Below are 17597 nucleotides of genomic sequence, written 5' to 3' on the forward strand. Positions count from 1 at the left end.
TTTTGTAGGGCTTACAAAGATATTATTAAAGATTACCCTCATCCAATTCACATCACATCATGAGGGAAGTTTTCACAAGTTTAGGTGAGTTTTGTAGGGCTTACAAAGATATTATACTTACACTGCATAATTGTAGTTTAACGTCCTGTATAGACCTTTTTCCTCTTTTCCCATCATGCACTATTCCAGGGGGTATGAGTGTTTAAAATACATCATCTCCCGGGGAGTACATAGTTATGTTCATTACATTCTGAATACGGACATTTCGGCTGGTGCCTTCATCACAAAAAGGAATCCCCGATAATCACGATAATGGCGCCGTGATCATTAATACCTTTCGGGGCAAAAACAACATTTTATGCCTTATGGACATGGTGTATTCACCCAAAAAGTTTCCTGCTATTGAAACCTAACTTTGTATACATTTTATAGACCTAATGGTGAAAAACTGATGACGGGACACGCAGTGATATTTTACCGGCGTCCGTTTCACTTTTTTTTCGGACTTGAAAATAAAACGAAAACAAAATCTCTTACACAGATATTCTGCATCGCTCCGTAACTGCATCACTCGTGTATTCAATAATTGCATAATTAGTAACATCGATGGCCTTTACGATAATCCGCATATATGGAATCAGTATGCCCATATTAAGACAAAATAATTGCAACGGCCTGGCAAAGACCATCGGATGCACACGATCTATGAGGTTGATGAACTACGTCATACCCCCCTGGAATAGTGCATTGTGGGATAGAGGGAAAAAGGTCTATAGTGAACAAATGCCCAAGCTGCAATATTTTGGTTCCCATGTGCAGTAATCCATGCCAGGTTTCCCATAGTGTTATACATATACAAGTAGTTCAATATTCTTTGAGCTAAATATGCTATTTGAGTTTAAACCTATATACCCCCTGTTGAAGACATGACTTTAATCTGCCACATAGGGAGTGTGAATCTCAAATGTGGTTACCTGAATCAGTGACTTAAATCTACACACCCTGTTGTGGGAGATTAAGAAAGGTCACATTTTCCAAAGGGGGTATAGTCCGAATTCTGAAAAAGGTTCACTATAATCCGAATATCGGGTTCGCTAGTCTGAATAATAAATAAGGTTCTCTAGTCCGAATATAGAATAAGGCTCCCTAACACTAACCCTAACCCTAAACCCTAATCCCAACCCTTATTCTATATTCGGACTGGAGAACCTTTGGATTAGCGACCATTCGGACTAGAGAAAAGTCACGATATGGGTTTAAACTGGAATAATCCAATTCGGAATAATATTTTGGATTTCGGTTTCAGTTGAACATTTAAAGGTTGTGTGTACCAGCAACAAAACCAAACTGCCTTTACTGAGAGACGGAATAGATTACACCAATCCTACTCACCATAGGATCATTAAGAAGGTAGGTATCGTAACAAAACCGTCATTTCCTGGTTGTCCTGCCATCATTCGATCCATTCGTCCATCCATCTGTCCGTAGAGATTGATCAGAACTGATAGGCGTAATGTACATGTAACTTGGTGGAGGGATAGCGATTAGTGGTTTTCAAGTTCAGATTTTCATCGTATAATATGCTAATTTGAAGCTCATTTGCATTTTTCAGTTGGAATTGGTTTTTTTTTTTTGCTTTCTTTTTTTGCTGTCTTTTGGAGTGTTTTGCAGCCCCAAGAAGTGAAATCGCCCCGGTTAAAATGATGGTCACCAAGATGGAGGCATTATGGTTGTCTCTTTGTGTCGAGAACTGGGAAATTCTAGTTTGCTTATGAAATGAAAACCGTTCAAGAAATGTGTATATCCTTCACTGCTAAAGAAAGATTACAGTTGCTGTCAGAGAAGAACAGCAGTTATTTACATTTTGAGAGTGGAAGTGGGGTTCTGATTGGCTGACAATCATGACAACAGACAGATAATCTGATTGGCTGATTACGTTGATCAGCGCTCTTGAAGGGAACACAAAGCTCCGCGTATGTCGCTCATTAACAGGGCGCTTGCATCAATCTGAGCAAGGGACTGCCATTCTTCTCTGAAACCAAGTGTAAACTACCCCTAATATTCTTTCATAACCGTTTACCGCCTATGCGTGGTAAGTTTTCTGGCAACCACTTTTATCTAGGACGCCCTCAATTTAAAGTTTACTGATTTAACTTATATTTATGAACAAACTCGTAGTGCCATGAGCACGTAGTAAGTGTAAATATGTGAATGTAGGTTTACATTTTAGTGTACGTAAGTTGGAGATGCCTTACGTAATATCAGTAAGCCATTGAGGGCGCCTTAGATAAAAGTGCTCGTAATAAATGGCTGCATGTGCTCTGATTTTAACAAGTTGATGTTTTTGTTTCAGTTTCGTTTAATGAATGAATTCCAAGTTGAAGTGCCTATCTATTGGATCAGATATCCAGAAAGGTATGTTGAAAAAAAATGCAGTGATAAACTTTTATTGCCAGTCAAAACTAGCAAAAGGATTAGGATTTAGCTATATTTAACTTGGCAAAACAGGATAATATTTTTTTAATTAAAAAAAATTGGTGATGACTATTTTAGTGTCAGCAGCCTGGAAGTTGTTATTCACAATCCGCAACATGTAGTGCACTCCTGCTCAATACGCTAGCAAAGGGACATAACAAATCGGATTAACTAACAAAGCAATAAGTGAAAATAATTTTGAATATATTGCGCTGCACTACAAGCAGGTTGCACTCATCACCTGTGTATGTCTGCAATGATAGTATTAAATACAATACCGGCCTTTTCAAAGATACTAATCATACAGGTGCGAGTGATCAGCATGATATGGTTCAAAGCAGAGGTACCGCGTGAACATACCAGTGCAGCGCGGTATATTCAACAATTTTTTTCACCTATTGCCATGGTAGTTAATCTGATTATTACATCACTTCGCCAGCGTATATGGAATATGAGTGAAGAACTATATTAGTTAGGGGAAAAAGTTCAATTTGGTGACCACTCTCTGGCTAGTAAGGTTTGACGATTGATTCGACTTCTATGGACCATTTAGAAAAAATAGCCACCATGTCCCTCGCGAAAATCCCGGCATTTTTCGCTAGAGGCCAAAATCCAAAATGGCCGCCGCCACCATTTTGAAAATTTAAGTTTTGAACCAGAGCACCTATAATCATGCACACAGACACTTTTTCGGATATGTCGAGTACAAGGATTCCGATTCTGACATTAGTTTGACATTACGGCATCATTTTCACCCAGAAATCCAAGATGGTGGCGGCACCATCTTGAAAAAATTAAATGGGTTTAAACTGCCTTATCTTGGGTTTACATCCCATATCTAGGGATAAGGCACCTTATTTGTGGTTTAGACGGCCTTATCCTGGGTTTACGTTCCTTACCTGTGGCTAAGATGCCTTAACCTTAGCATATCGCAGTCTAGCATATCGCAGTCTAAACCCAGATAATGCATCTAAACCCCAGATAATGCGCCGTAACCCCAGATAAGGGACGTAGACCGCCGATAAAGCAGTCCAAACCCCAAATAAGGCGCTTTAACCCTAAATGAGGAACATAAACCTAAGATAAGGCATCTAAACCCCACATAAGGTGCCTTAACTCTAGATAAGGGTCGTTAACCCCAGATAAGGGTCGTAAACCTCAGATAAGACATCTAAACCCAAGATAAGGCGCCTTAACCCCAGATAAGAGACGTAAACTCAGATATGGCAGTCTAAACCCCGATAAGGCGCCGTAACCCCTGATGAGGGATGTACACCTCAGATAAACCAGTCCCAACCCCAAATAAGGCGCCTTATAATCCTAAATAAGGAACATAAACCTAAGATAAGAGAAGTAAATCCCAGACGGCGCCTTATCTGGGGTTTAGACTGCCATATCTGAGTTTACGTCTCTTATCTGGGGTTAAGGTGGCACACAGGATCACTAATTATCCATTATTATTCACCTCATAACTCGAAAACTATTTATGTAAAGTATATAAAAGTATACATTTTTTGAACGGAAATGAGCTCATAAATCTATTTAAAATGTCAGTTTTGGGTCAAAAAGTAAAATTTTCGAGAAAATCCCAAAAAACGGCTTTTTTGACCAAAAATTTTTGGTCCGCCATAAAAAAATTATTTGAAAAGCAAAAACTGTAAAACATGAATTTTATTAATTTAGACAAATAAATCTAGAAAGTGTTTTTTTATTTTTTCGAAATTTTGCTTAGTTTTTAAAATATAGGCAAAAAATCAGTAAAAAACGTGTGACCCGTGTTCAAATTTTTGAATCATGGGTGATAAAAAAGTTCTAGGCCCTAATTTAAAAAAATGAAAAAACACTATCTAGATTTTGGCCATATCTAAACGTTTGACTTAAAAACTTACCTCAGTGATGCTTCATTTAGACGCTATGGCGGACCAAAAATGGTTAAAAGTGGTCAAAATGAACTTGCCGAAAATCGCGATTTAGAAAAATACAGCGGATTTTAGGTCCATTTTTGAAGATTATTCCATAAATATATAATCCGGTGACTTGTGACGCTTGGTCAAGTTAGAAAATGAGAAGGGGCGCCCTCCTGCAGCAGATTGGCATTTTTTTGGTGATGTAGAAGGTAAAATATACAATATGACAAATTATCCGTGCACATTCGGCAGATGTTTATCCACATGGTGTAGCCATTTTATTTACTGCAGTCTTGTTTCCATGGTGCAGCAGAGCTTCCAGCAAGGCAGCGGCGTCGCGTCGGCGCTTGAGGAGCGACAGGGCGCATGGACAGACAGACAGGTTACGCTGAATAAGTTGCACAGTGCATGGTCGTGTTGCATGAACGAAACCATGATTATTTAAGCACAATTTTGTCCTGTTCCAGTATAAAAAAGATCATGCTCTGTATTAAAATTTGCGGACATCAGAACATTAAAATTAGCATAGGCCTAGAATAACTGACAAGCAATTATTTTAGCAGATAATCAGGAAGTTTTATGAAATGAAGAATAAATTGAGACATAATCATGATAATTGCGATTTCTGTTTTGTACTAATTTTGCTTTAAAAATGCAATGTTTTTAATTTATCGTTTTTGGTGATTTTCATTTTTTTTTTTTTGGTGTTGACAAATATTGCATTTTTAAACCGCAAACATGATTTTGTTACTACCCGTTGCTTTTTCTTTTTAGTTGAGAGGCACCACAGCGGCCCGTCCACGCCAAAGATAGGCTTTTTAACGCCCGTTATAGCTAGGCCTACACCACAGGAATCCCAAGTAAAATTTTAAAAGATTCTGATGTGTCGATTACTCAATATTCCGCTTTTTGTTATTGTAATTGTTTGCTGTTATCATATTTTATTTTTAACTTTTTTACGGAATATCAAACACGTACAAACGTCATAGGCCTATTATAGGCCTAAAGCTACAATAAAGTTGTAAAATATTTTGTACCGTATAAAAAGTGAATAAAATACAACAACAAAAATTAAACAAAAGTGTGTCTGTTGTTGTTTTCAATCAACTAAACGTGTAAAAAGTGTGGTAAAAGTGTGGTAAAAGGCCTATGTCTTGAATAAACTTCTTGTAAAACGGACAAAAAGTAGACCTATATAATATGTTAAACGGGCAAACCACGGAGAGGTCACAAGAAAACTGAAAAACACGTAAATGTACATAGCCTAACAAAACCGAATTTCAAAAGTAGAAAACGGAACACTTATGGCTTTAAATTAGATTGTGGTTCATGCAGTAGGCCTACCGTATATAGGCATCATGCATGATAAAGAGCGTTTTAAAACACTGCATGAAAACATTTACGAAAAATGCTTTAAAGCAGTTTACCTTTTAAAGTATGCAGAAACGTGAAAGTTGAAAGTCAGACAAACATTGCAAATAAAAAGGCATTAGTCAAAAACATTCACAAAAAGTGTTGTAAAACCAAAAGCTTTGATCGCAATCATGGTATATGATGGTAGACCTAATAGGCCTACTAATGGATATGTAGTTAAAATTGGTTATTAAAAAAGCACGAATTTACGTTTTCGATTATATTTCTCGTTTGAAATTATTATTTAGCATTAAAACATTCATGAAAATGCTTTCATAAACGCGTGCTCGCTATGCCGATTTCAAATATCGACATTTTTGACATAGAGTTGTAGGCCTAGGCCTAGATGGTCGATATGAGGTATTGAAATGTCAACATTGCGTTATTCAATCAGGAGTAGAGAACGTTTGAAAACGAATCTTAAATCCGTGTTTTAATAACACTTTGAAACATTATTCAGGGCCTTAGGTATCTAATATAGGCCTACCGGTAGTAACTGCTTGCCTATTTTTTATGGTCTTCAAAATGAAGACGAGACTGAACGACCGCAGAGGCTCCCGAAACAAGGCTGGGACTGCAAAAATATATGCTAATATAATATGCCTATATTCTTGTCCAACTATACCAACTTGGTAAATCAAATAACAACAATGAAATGAATGAATGAATGAATGAATGAATGAATGAATGAAATTAAACTCATTTTTAAACATAAAATAATAAGCCTAATGATGTACTATACGGGCTAAGTCTAGCCTACTAGCAAAATATTTAGGGCCTACCGGTACGTTTTCTATCGTATCTACCAGATTGCGTCATCATTAGGCCTACAGGGCGTCTTACGGGTAACTACTTCTTACAGATAAATTTCATCTTTTCAAGTTCAGAATGAAACTTGAAAAACAAAACAAAAACAAACAAAAAATTCACTATTATGTTCCTATAAAAAAAAACCTATAATTTATACCACTATATCAGCACTTTTTTAGCGAAATTTATCGAGTAGGCCTACTGATTCTGGGACGTGGACGGTGGTGGTCTGTCGGCCCGCAGTTTCGCAATGCAATGGTGCAAGCTTTACCTACCTTGGAAGAGATCAATACGATAAAATAGCGGTAGTGATCGCGATTGGCGACTCCAGCGCCTCAATCAGTAATCACCTCGCCCATCCAGTTTACCGTGTGCGTGTCTTTGCTAGCTGTATCGCCGCAGATGCTAGCATTTAGAACGCGATCTATTGCGGGAAAACAATAATTTATTTGCTTTTGCATTTTGACGAATTTTTAATGAAAAAGGGTCTTTAAAATAGCTTTTCTTATGGTTCAAATTTTAAGATTTCTTTAAAATCTATTAATGACAAGATAAAATACGGTTTGAAGATGACATTAGTGATGAAAACTCAATTTTGGCTATGTAACACTTCAGTGATCCTGTGTGCATCCTTAAGGCGCCTTATCTTGGGTTTAGATGCCTTATCTGAGGTTTACGACCCTTATCTGGGGTTAACAACCCTTATCTAGAGTTAAGGCACCGTATGTGGGGTTTAGATGCCCTTTCTGGGGTTTATGTTCCTTATTTAGGGTTAAGGCCTCTTATTTGGGGTTTAGACTGCTTTATCTGGGGTCTACGTCCCTTATCTGGGGTTACGGCGCATTATCTGGGGTTTATATGCCTTATCTGGGTTTAGACTGCGATATGCTACGGTTAAGGCATCTTAGCCACAGGTAAGGAACGTAAACCCAGGATAAGGCCGTCTAAACCACAGATAAGGCGCCTTATCCCTAGATAAGGGATGTAAACCCAAGATAAGGCAGTTTAAACCCCATTTAAGAGACATGAACCCCAGATAAGGTGGAAATGACACACTTATGCTTCTGCTCTCATTCAAAAATCACATTTACACTCTACCAAATGGGGGCCATCTTGGATTTCTGGGCAAAAATTATGTTGTAACGTCAAATTGATGTCAGATTCGGATTTCTTGGGGTCGACTTACCAGAAAAAGTGTCTTTGTACACGATTTTAGGTAATCTGGTTCAAAACTTATTTTTTTCAAGATGGCACCGGCGGCTACCATCTTGGATTTCTGGGTAAATATGAGTTCGTAATGTCAAAGTAATGTCAAATTTGAAATCCTTGTGGTCGACTTATCCAAAAAAGTGTCTTTGTACACGATTTTAGGTCCTCTTGTCCAAAACTAAATTTTTCAAGATGGTGCCGGCCACCATCTTGGATTTCTGGGTGAAAATGATGCCGTAATGTCAAACTTATGTCAGAATCGGAATCCTTGTACTCGACATATCCGAAAAAGTGTCTTTGTGCATGATTATAGGTGCTCTGGTTCAAAACTTAAATTTTCAAAATGGTGGTGGCGGCCATTTTGGATTTTGGCCTCTAGCGAAAAATGCCGGGATTTTCGCGAGGGACATGGTGGCTATTTTTTTTTTCTAAATGGTCCATAGAAGTCGAATTAATCGACAAACCTTACTAGCCAGAGAGTGGTCACCAAATTGAACTTTTTCACCTAACTAATATACAAAATGTATCCCAACTCTTAAAACAAAATCAGAATGCACTCAACCAAAATAATCAATATATGGATTTTTTGTTCTACGTATTTTGAAACCTCATTTGAAATGATGCGAGTTTATTTCCCCAAGTTATACCGAATTGAATGGAAAAGAGAGCATTTAAAAAGTGACAAATTTGGGCTATTTTCTCCTTCCTGGTGATTCCAAGCGGCTATTCCAATGGGCTCATACCGTGACATATAAACACTCACTCGCCATGCTCAAAAATGAGCGTTTTTCGAGTGAAAAGTCTTTGTTAATTTTGTTCGGATATGTTTTGTGCGCAGTATACAATACAATGTATGGTATCAAACACTCCATAGGCATTGCTGCCAACATTGAGAAGTATGAGTTTCAAAGTTATATGTGACCCGGCAGCACAAATGAGCCGTAAATTCCCTTAATTGTATCCTGAGTTACGGTGTAAAATGTGTACGAAGGTCGTATTCATCGGTAACTTAAGCTGGCCCGACATCGATCTCATTTTGATAGTGAAACACTAATCAATTATCCTATTGTTGAAGTGGATAATAAGCTTCTACCTTAGATGGCTATAGAACTTTTAATAGCTCTGGTCTTTGTTTGCTTTTGCTAAATCCTGTTCAAGTGGTGGGTTACCAGGCATTGTATTTTGTATAGGTATGCATAACCAACAATTAACAATGAGAGAACTTTCTTAAACCTCGTTGACTTGGGGATGATTTGAAATGACCGCCAATTATGACTGCTTGATATTTATTGCCAGCAATGTGGAAAAAGAGACACACGTAGAAACAAAAAAAGCTTTAATTTTGTTGAAGGAGCAAAGTTTAACAAACCATAACCCCGCTTCTGGATATCGTTTGAAGTCAAATGATATACCATTTTAAGTTTATGATGTTTATTTTTAAACACGAAATAAAACAAAATTGACCAGGGGAGGAATTTACGGCTCATTCGCCGTGAACGGTCACATATAACCTGATTTACAAAAAAATATTGTTTTTTTTTTTTTCTTTTAGGTTTCTAGAGGAAATTACAGAGAGTTCTATACAGTTGCTAGTAGCACAACCAGCATCCAGTCAACCAGACCATATTTGTCCTATTCATTATATGTCCATTGTGGACCCCAGAGCAACTTGGTTTAAAAAGTGGTTGGTAAGTGGAAAATTTTCTTGCTTCCCTTATTCTTCAGAAGAAAGGAATGCCAATCCAAATTCGCAAAAAGGGGGCCAAAGCAAACAACCGTGATGAATGTATACGATTCACTGCTGAAAACAAAAACCATCACCACTTCTGGGAAATGGACCATTCTATTAAAATCCACTCTCCCTTGTGGAAGATTTTGGAAATATCTTCTACAGAGGGAGTATGAATTTCAAATGGAATTGCACATTAACCAACTCTCTTTGAAACTCACCCTGTCTCTGTGAAAGATTCAGGTTGAATCTTTCTCAGAGGGTGTATGAAATTCAAATGGAGCTGCCTATTGTGCTCATTCCATTTGAAATTAATGCTCCCCCTGTGGAAGATATTTCCAAAATTTTCCATATGGGGAATGTGGATTTTAAATGGAATCGTCCAATGTCAACAAGCAGTTTTGTGAGAAAAGCCGTGGACCAAGTCATTTGTGATTAAGCAGTCGGCCCAGACGGCTAAAGCTAAAGTAACGAGTTATTACTTTTTCATTGGATTTTCCTAGCAAAATGTTTGAATTATGTTAAAGTATTGTATAACAATGATGTATTAACTGCAGAAATCAAGATACTATTAATAAAGCAGTATGATCAAGAATAAAGTCAATTGTTCAGAAATTACTTGCTGCAAAATTGTGAAAAAGACAAAATACATTATTAAACCAAATATGCGAGCAACAAAAATGATCATTCTGTTATCAGCCTGCATCAAATGGGCTGTTGCATTTGAAATCCATGTATACACCCCTATAGAAGATATAGAAGATATGATCTTAATCACCCACACAGGGGGTGATGATTTCAAATAAGAAGCTTGTTGGTTGAGTTTTAAATGCTATTTACATTATGTGACAGATATAGACCTGTGGTGAAAAAGGCAACAGTATTTGCCAAAACGTACACAAGACAATAAGAAGCTTGTTGGTTGAGTTTTACATGCTATTTACATATATCCCTTTATCTTTACAGCATGGTAATTACAGCAGATCTGTAGTGATTACATTATGTGACAGATACAGACCTGTGGTGAAAAAGGCAACAGTATTTGCCAAAACGTACACAAGATAATAAGAAGCTTGTTAGTTGAGTTTTACATGCTATTTACATATTTACAGCATGGTAATTACAGCAGATCTGTAGTGATTACATTATGTAACAGATATAGACCTGTGGTGAAAAAGGCAACAGTATTTGCCAAAACGTACACAAGATAATAAGTAGCTTGTTGGTTGAGTTTTACATGCTATTTACATATATCCCTTTATCTTTACAGCATGGTAATTACAACAGATCTGTAGTGATTACATTATGTGACAGATACAGGCCTGTGGTGAAAAAGGCAACAGTATTTGCCGAAACGTACACAAGACAATAAGAAGCTTGTTGGTTGAGTTTCACATGCTATTTACATATATCCCTTTATCTTTACAGCATGGCAATTACAGCAGATCTGTAGTGATTACATTATGTGACAGATATAGACATGTGGTGAAAAAGGCAACAGTATTTGCCAAAACGTACACAAGATAATAAGAAGCTTGTTAGTTGAGTTTTACATGCTATTTACATATATCCCTTTATCTTTACAGCATGGTAATTACAGCAGATCTGTAGTGATTACATTATGTAACAGATATAGACCTGTGGTGAAAAAGGCAACAGTATTTGCCAAAACGTACACAAGATAATAAGAAGCTTGTTAGTTGAGTTTTACATGCTATTTACATATATCCCTTTATCTTTACAGCATGGTAATTACAGCAGATCTGTAGTGATTACATTATGTAACAGATATAGACCTGTGGTGAAAAAGGCAACAGTATTTGCCAAAACGTACATGTGACAATAAGAAGCTTGTTGGTTGAGTTTTACATGCTATTTACATAATATATCCCTTTATCTTTACAGCATGGTAATTACAGCAGATCTGTAGTGATTACATTATATGTGACAGATACAGGCCTGTGGTGAAAAAGGCAACAGTATTTGCCAAAACGTACATGTGACAATAAGAAGTTTGTTGGTTGAGTTTTACATGCTATTTACATAATATATCCCTTTATCTTTACAGCATGGTAATTACAGCAGATCTGTAGTGATTACATTATGTGACAGATATAGACCTGTGGTGAGTTTGTTTTCTTTGTGTTAAAAGTATATACTAGTGGGCATACTAGTATATAGGCTTATACCAAAGTACCAAGTATTCTAGCCATTCGTATAGAACTTAGGCACAACATCTTTTTTGGTCCAATAGGGCTATTGGTGCCCGAAGAGGTACCGATGGCACTTTTTATCGTACCCTGAACATTTGTACAGTGCATTCGTTTTTTATTTAAATGAAAAACAATAGCACTATGCAACTGTGTATTATTATGCTCGATACAATTTATTATTTCTCCAGGGAGTGATGTTAAGGGTCATCAGTACTTAACTGGGCACCAATAGTTCTATAGGACCAAATTGGATGTGGTACCTTACACTAGAGCCAAAACCCTAGTCGTGAGTCTTTATAATCTGTGCTAATTTCTCTAATTTCTTTTGAAGTTTTGAAGATTAATTAGAGAATAAACGATAGGAAATTTTATTTTGCCTATCCTCTACCGTGTGATAGACGACAGGCAGGTCCAATATTTTGAGTAATGGAGTGGAGAAAAATATTGAACCTGCCTGTTGTCTATCATAGGTAGAGGATAGGCAAAATAAAAATTCTATCGTTTATTCTCATTCTTAGTCAGTTAAATATTATTTTAATAACTGTAAACAATGTTTTTAAAGCAAAAACTAAGTTACCGTCATAAAACTCCCTCATTATAAAATGAAGCGAAACTTGTTTACAACTTCACGTATTCTGTTGCGGCGTACTGCTAGCACGTTCGCGTATTTCGTACTAGTCTACGCATCCAGCGCGATACATACGCGCACCTCTACACGCGTGTTACGCATTATCAAGACGCATGATGGCGTGGGGTCGTCTACGGCCTGATAGACGGCACCCGAAATCATGCGATTGTCCAATCAGAAATGTGTCTACGAACTAGACCACTCCCACTGACTAAGAATAGGTGTGATATGAAGTCCTCCAATCTGGTTGATTTACTCCCTTCAGGGAGTTATTGCTGTTGTCCGAAAGGAAACACAATAATGACACTTGTTATCCCTGCACATGTGGTCATAGTAGTGATTGGCAATGTGTGACTCGGCAGCACAAACGAGCCGTAAATTCCCTAAATTGTATTCTGAGTTATGGTGTAAAATGTGTACGAAGGTCATATTCATCGGTCACTTAAGCTGGCGCGACATCTGTCTTATTTTGATAGTCACAACACCAATCAATAATCCTATTATTGAAGTGGATAATAAGCTTCTACCTTAGATGGCTATAGAACTTTTAATAGCTCTGGTCTTTGTTTGCTTTTGCTAAATCCTGTTCAAGTGGTGGATTACCAGGCATTGTATTTTGTATAGGTATGCATAACCAACAATTAACAATCAGAGAACCTTCTTAAACCTCGTTGACTTGGGGATGATTTGAAATGACCGCCATTTATGACTGTTTGATATTTATTGCCAGCAATGTGGAAAAAGAGACACACGTAGAAACGAAAAAGCTATAATTTTGTTGAAGGAGCAAAGTTTAACTAACCATAACCCCGCTTCTGGATATCGTTTGAAGTCAAATGATATATCATTTTTAAGTTTATGATGTTTATTTTTTAAACACGAAATAAAACAAAATTGACCGGGGGAGGAATTTACGACTCATTCGCCGTGGACGGTCACATATGACCTGTGGCTACAACACTGATTTGATAGTAGTCTAAAGATCTCTAAAGTAGTATCTGTATGTATATTATAAACTTTAATACAATATCAAAATGAAGTTAAATACCACCATCCTAGATGCACTTGAATCAAGGCTACTACTAGACCTTACGCTGGTGAAATTTGATAGGCACTTGTGTTCATAAATAACTCTGAACAATGTGCTATTCCAGTTGAAATACATACACCCCCTATAGAAGACATGACCATAATCTCCCACACAGGGAGTGTAAATTTCAAATGGACTCACTTATTTAGTAGTCAAGAAATGCAAATTAAGTTATTCCAGTTGAAATTCCTACGCCTGCTATGGAAGACATGACCTTAGTCTATATACCACACAGGGAGTGTAGATTTCAAATGAAGTCACCCATTCAGTAGACAAGGCAAACCGGGTTATTCCAGTTGAAATTCCTACACCGGCTATGGAAGACATGACCTTAATCTCCCACACAGGGAGTGTAGATTTCAAATGGAGTCACCTATTTAGTAGACCTGGCAACTCGGGTTATTCCAGTGGAAATCCATACACCCACTATGGATGACCTTAAACTTCCACACAGGGGGTGTAAATATAAAATTGGGTTACCTGAATGGAAGCTCCATTTGAAATCTACACACTCTCTGTGGGATTATATAAAGGTCATGTCTTCCATAGAGGGTCTGTGTATTTTAACTGGAATCCCCCGTTTGTGTGCATGACAATTTTTCAAGGGCAGTTGATTCACAAATGTTTTATGCACACAAATATTCTTTCTTTCTACAGACTTTAAGGAATGTACAAAACTTCCATGTCGCAGAAGCAGAAAATGCAAAAATTGTTAGTGACTCAAAAATATCGGGTTTTAGAGTAGCGCATGTTATTCAATATATTTTGTATTTCATTGTTCGCAGGTGGAGGATGCAGTGGGCTGTTGTATGGATTATATATCAGCTAAGAGAGCAACTCAGGATCCAACTAATAGATTAGCAGATCAATTAGCTAAACAACATCTAGGTAAGAAACTATGATATGGATTATATATCAGCTAAGAGAGCAACTCAGGATCCAACTAATAGATTAGCAGATCAATTAGCTAAACAACATCTAGGTAAGAAACTATGATATGGATTATATATCAGCTAAGAGAGCAACACAGGATCCAACTAATAGATTAGCAGATCAATTAGCTAAACAACATCTAGGTAAGAAACTATGATATGGATTATATATCAGCTAAGAGAGCAACTCAGGATCCAACTAATAGATTAGCAGATCAATTAGCTAAACAACATCTAGGTAAGAAACTATGATATGGATTATATATCAGCTAAGAGAGCAACACAGGATCCAACCAATAGATTAGCAGATCAATTAGCTAAACAACATCTAGGTAAGAAACTATGATATGGATTATATATCAGCTAAGAGAGCAACTCAGGATCCAACTAATAGATTAGCAGATCAATTAGCTAAACAACATCTAGGTAAGAAACTATGATATGGATTATATATCAGCTAAGAGAGCAACACAGGATCCAACTAATAGATTAGCAGATCAATTAGCTAAACAACATCTAGGTAAGAAACTATGATATGGATTATATATCAGCTAAGAGAGCAACTCAGGATCCAACTAATAGATTAGCAGATCAATTAGCTAAACAACATCTAGGTAAGAAACTATGATATGGATTATATATCAGCTAAGAGAGCAACTCAGGATCCAACCAATAGATTAGCAGATCAATTAGCTAAACAACATCTAGGTAAGAAACTATGATATGGATTATATATCAGCTAAGAGAGCAACACAGGATCCAACTAATAGATTAGCAGATCAATTAGCTAAACAACATCTAGGTAAGAAACTATGATATGGATTATATATCAGCTAAGAGAGCAACTCAGGATCCAACCAATAGATTAGCAGATCAATTGAATACATGAATCCAAAACCCACCCAAGTCCATGGGAAGTGATTTTGAGAAAAAAACCTGTGTATCATTTAAATTCCTTCAGTTAGATTTACCTGGTCAATATGGTAAGTTGTACGTGCAAATGGGTGAGTTAAACTGTATTAGGTATGATGATTAGCATTTCAGAGACTTCGTGGGGTTCATTTTAAATTCTGGACTTGGGTGGTTTTTGAATCATATACAAAGACAATAATGTTGGAATGAGATTACCACTAGTAAGATAATACAAAATAAAGCACACAGTTATGTAAAATGTTGATAAGCATTCTGCCATGTAATATAAACCACACACTTTCCTTGATTAACCCCATTTCTTCTTCAAAAGTCACTCTCCAGCAATGAATGTGTTACAAGTGGACTTTTATACATACTGGATTTCAATCAATGTGTTACAAAACCCAAATCATGGACTTGGGTTGATTCTTTCATACATGCTATTTTTCACATGCTCAATAGACACAGGATGAATTTGAGTTTTTCTTTCATACATATGACATGCCTATGTATAGCAACACTTTCCCATGCTTAACTCAATTTGGCCAAAGTATGGACTTGGGTGGCTTTTGTATTCATATATTCAATTGGCTAAACAACATCTAGGTAAGAAACTTAGATGCAATATTTATATAAGTATGAAGTTTAAACATTAATCTGATCTACTGACAATATTTCATTATCCTACCTTGGATTCTGAGGAGGTATGTTTACCTGGATAACTTTCACAAATCTAATACCCACTCATTAGACAAAATACAAAATGTGCCATTCATTCTAATACCAGTTGATCATCCCTGCCCGCTTCCTTTTTGTCTCGCCTGAAAGGCTGGAAACTATTTAATCATTTTTCCGTATGGCTGTATGTGTGGGTTTGTAGGGGTGATTTTACAGCAATTTTAGTAAATTTTGATACAGGAAGTAACTTCTGCATGTTGTAGGGATTTAAAGGGATAGGATTTTATGTATAAACAGTGGCAGGCAAAAAGGTGAAGCTGAGCGTAATCGTGTAATTGAGTTACGTATGAAAGGAAGCGGCTAAAACCTAAAAATCGTTCAACATCGTGGGTAAAAACATTTTGGCGAAGCGACATTGGCCAACTTTGAAGAATAAAAAACGCAAGAGAAAATCAAGGAAATTAACATGGCAGTCTCCACAGTGCAAATTAAATCATGAAAATTAGTAAAGTTTTTCAGATCTTGCAGCAATTTTAGTGAATTGTGATAAGTTTAAGGTAAATAAATTTGAAATGAAATTATATTGTGTTTGATGGTTATTATTGTTTACTATATACAATATACATATATGGTAGGCCATCTTTGAACGCACCATCCTATATTTGTAATACTATATCTCACTCAACCCTGTTTGGAGTGGTACATAATGAAGAGTGTAGGTTTAATAAATGAAGAGTAATGTTTCCAAACCATGATAAGTCCACAAACATATGCATGTGTGAATTACGTGTGCGATATTGCAATGGTTGTGTCACTATCCTTCTGTATGGGTGATTACCAAGGACATGGAAAACAAGATCAGTGCCTTTGCAACTTCTTGCTACAGAGTCATGTTAAACATAAAGCGTGTGGATCGGATCCCAAGTGAAACCATCTACAATCTGACCAACACCACTCCACTGGTTGCCAGAGTCAAGATTCATCAACACAAATTTCTCGGCCATATGCTGCGTCTTGAAAATGACGAGCCTGTGAAAGAATATGCCCTTTATATTCCACCACATGGGAAGAGGAAACTGGGACGGCTGCGGACACTGTACTTACAGTATGTGCAGCACCTCCTGGGAGATACTGAAGGGATGCTGCAGCCAAACAAAATTGTTTCGCTTGCCCAAGATCGCAACAGTTGGAGAAAGCTTGTAGTCGCCTGCTCCGCAGCCGACTCATGATGATGATTGCAATGGATTGTGATGCTATAGGTATAATAATTTCAGTTGGATGCACCATTTACAAAGCAAACAGTGGATGGATGCACAGTAACAATACTGTGTGAGGCCTTTGTTTCCAAAATGAGAACAATAGTCTGCATATTGGTCAGCAGCATTGTTGTGGTAAAAAAATGGCTTGTTGATGGAACAACTCATTGTTACTAATGTCAAACTTGTCAAAGTAATTGTGATTGTATTACACAAGTAAATGAGAAACATTGGGTTGTGGACTTAATATGGTTTGGAAACAAGCTCTTCAAATATTAAACTAAATTAAACTGAATGTATTCTTGGACATGCTACACTGGCCCAGAAGTAGAGTTCTTTCATTTC

At 36.9% G+C, this 17597-nt stretch overlaps 1 protein-coding gene across 1 annotated transcript in view; it reads left to right on the top strand.

The window, feature by feature from the left end:
- Positions 1-17597, top strand: part of LOC140139307 (uncharacterized) — a 108207-nt gene that overhangs the window by 78299 nt on the left and 12311 nt on the right. Inside the window, exons 8-13 of the mRNA XM_072161087.1 lie at positions 1307-1410; positions 2354-2415; positions 9367-9502; positions 11612-11668; positions 14260-14362; positions 15052-15114. Of these exons, the coding sequence (XP_072017188.1) occupies positions 1307-1410; positions 2354-2415; positions 9367-9502; positions 11612-11668; positions 14260-14362; positions 15052-15114 (525 nt within the window). The remainder of the gene's footprint in view (positions 1-1306; positions 1411-2353; positions 2416-9366; positions 9503-11611; positions 11669-14259; positions 14363-15051; positions 15115-17597) is intronic.

This window comes from Amphiura filiformis, chromosome 18, assembly GCF_039555335.1.
Source record: "Amphiura filiformis chromosome 18, Afil_fr2py, whole genome shotgun sequence".
NCBI classification, from domain to species: Eukaryota; Metazoa; Echinodermata; class Ophiuroidea; order Amphilepidida; family Amphiuridae; genus Amphiura; species Amphiura filiformis.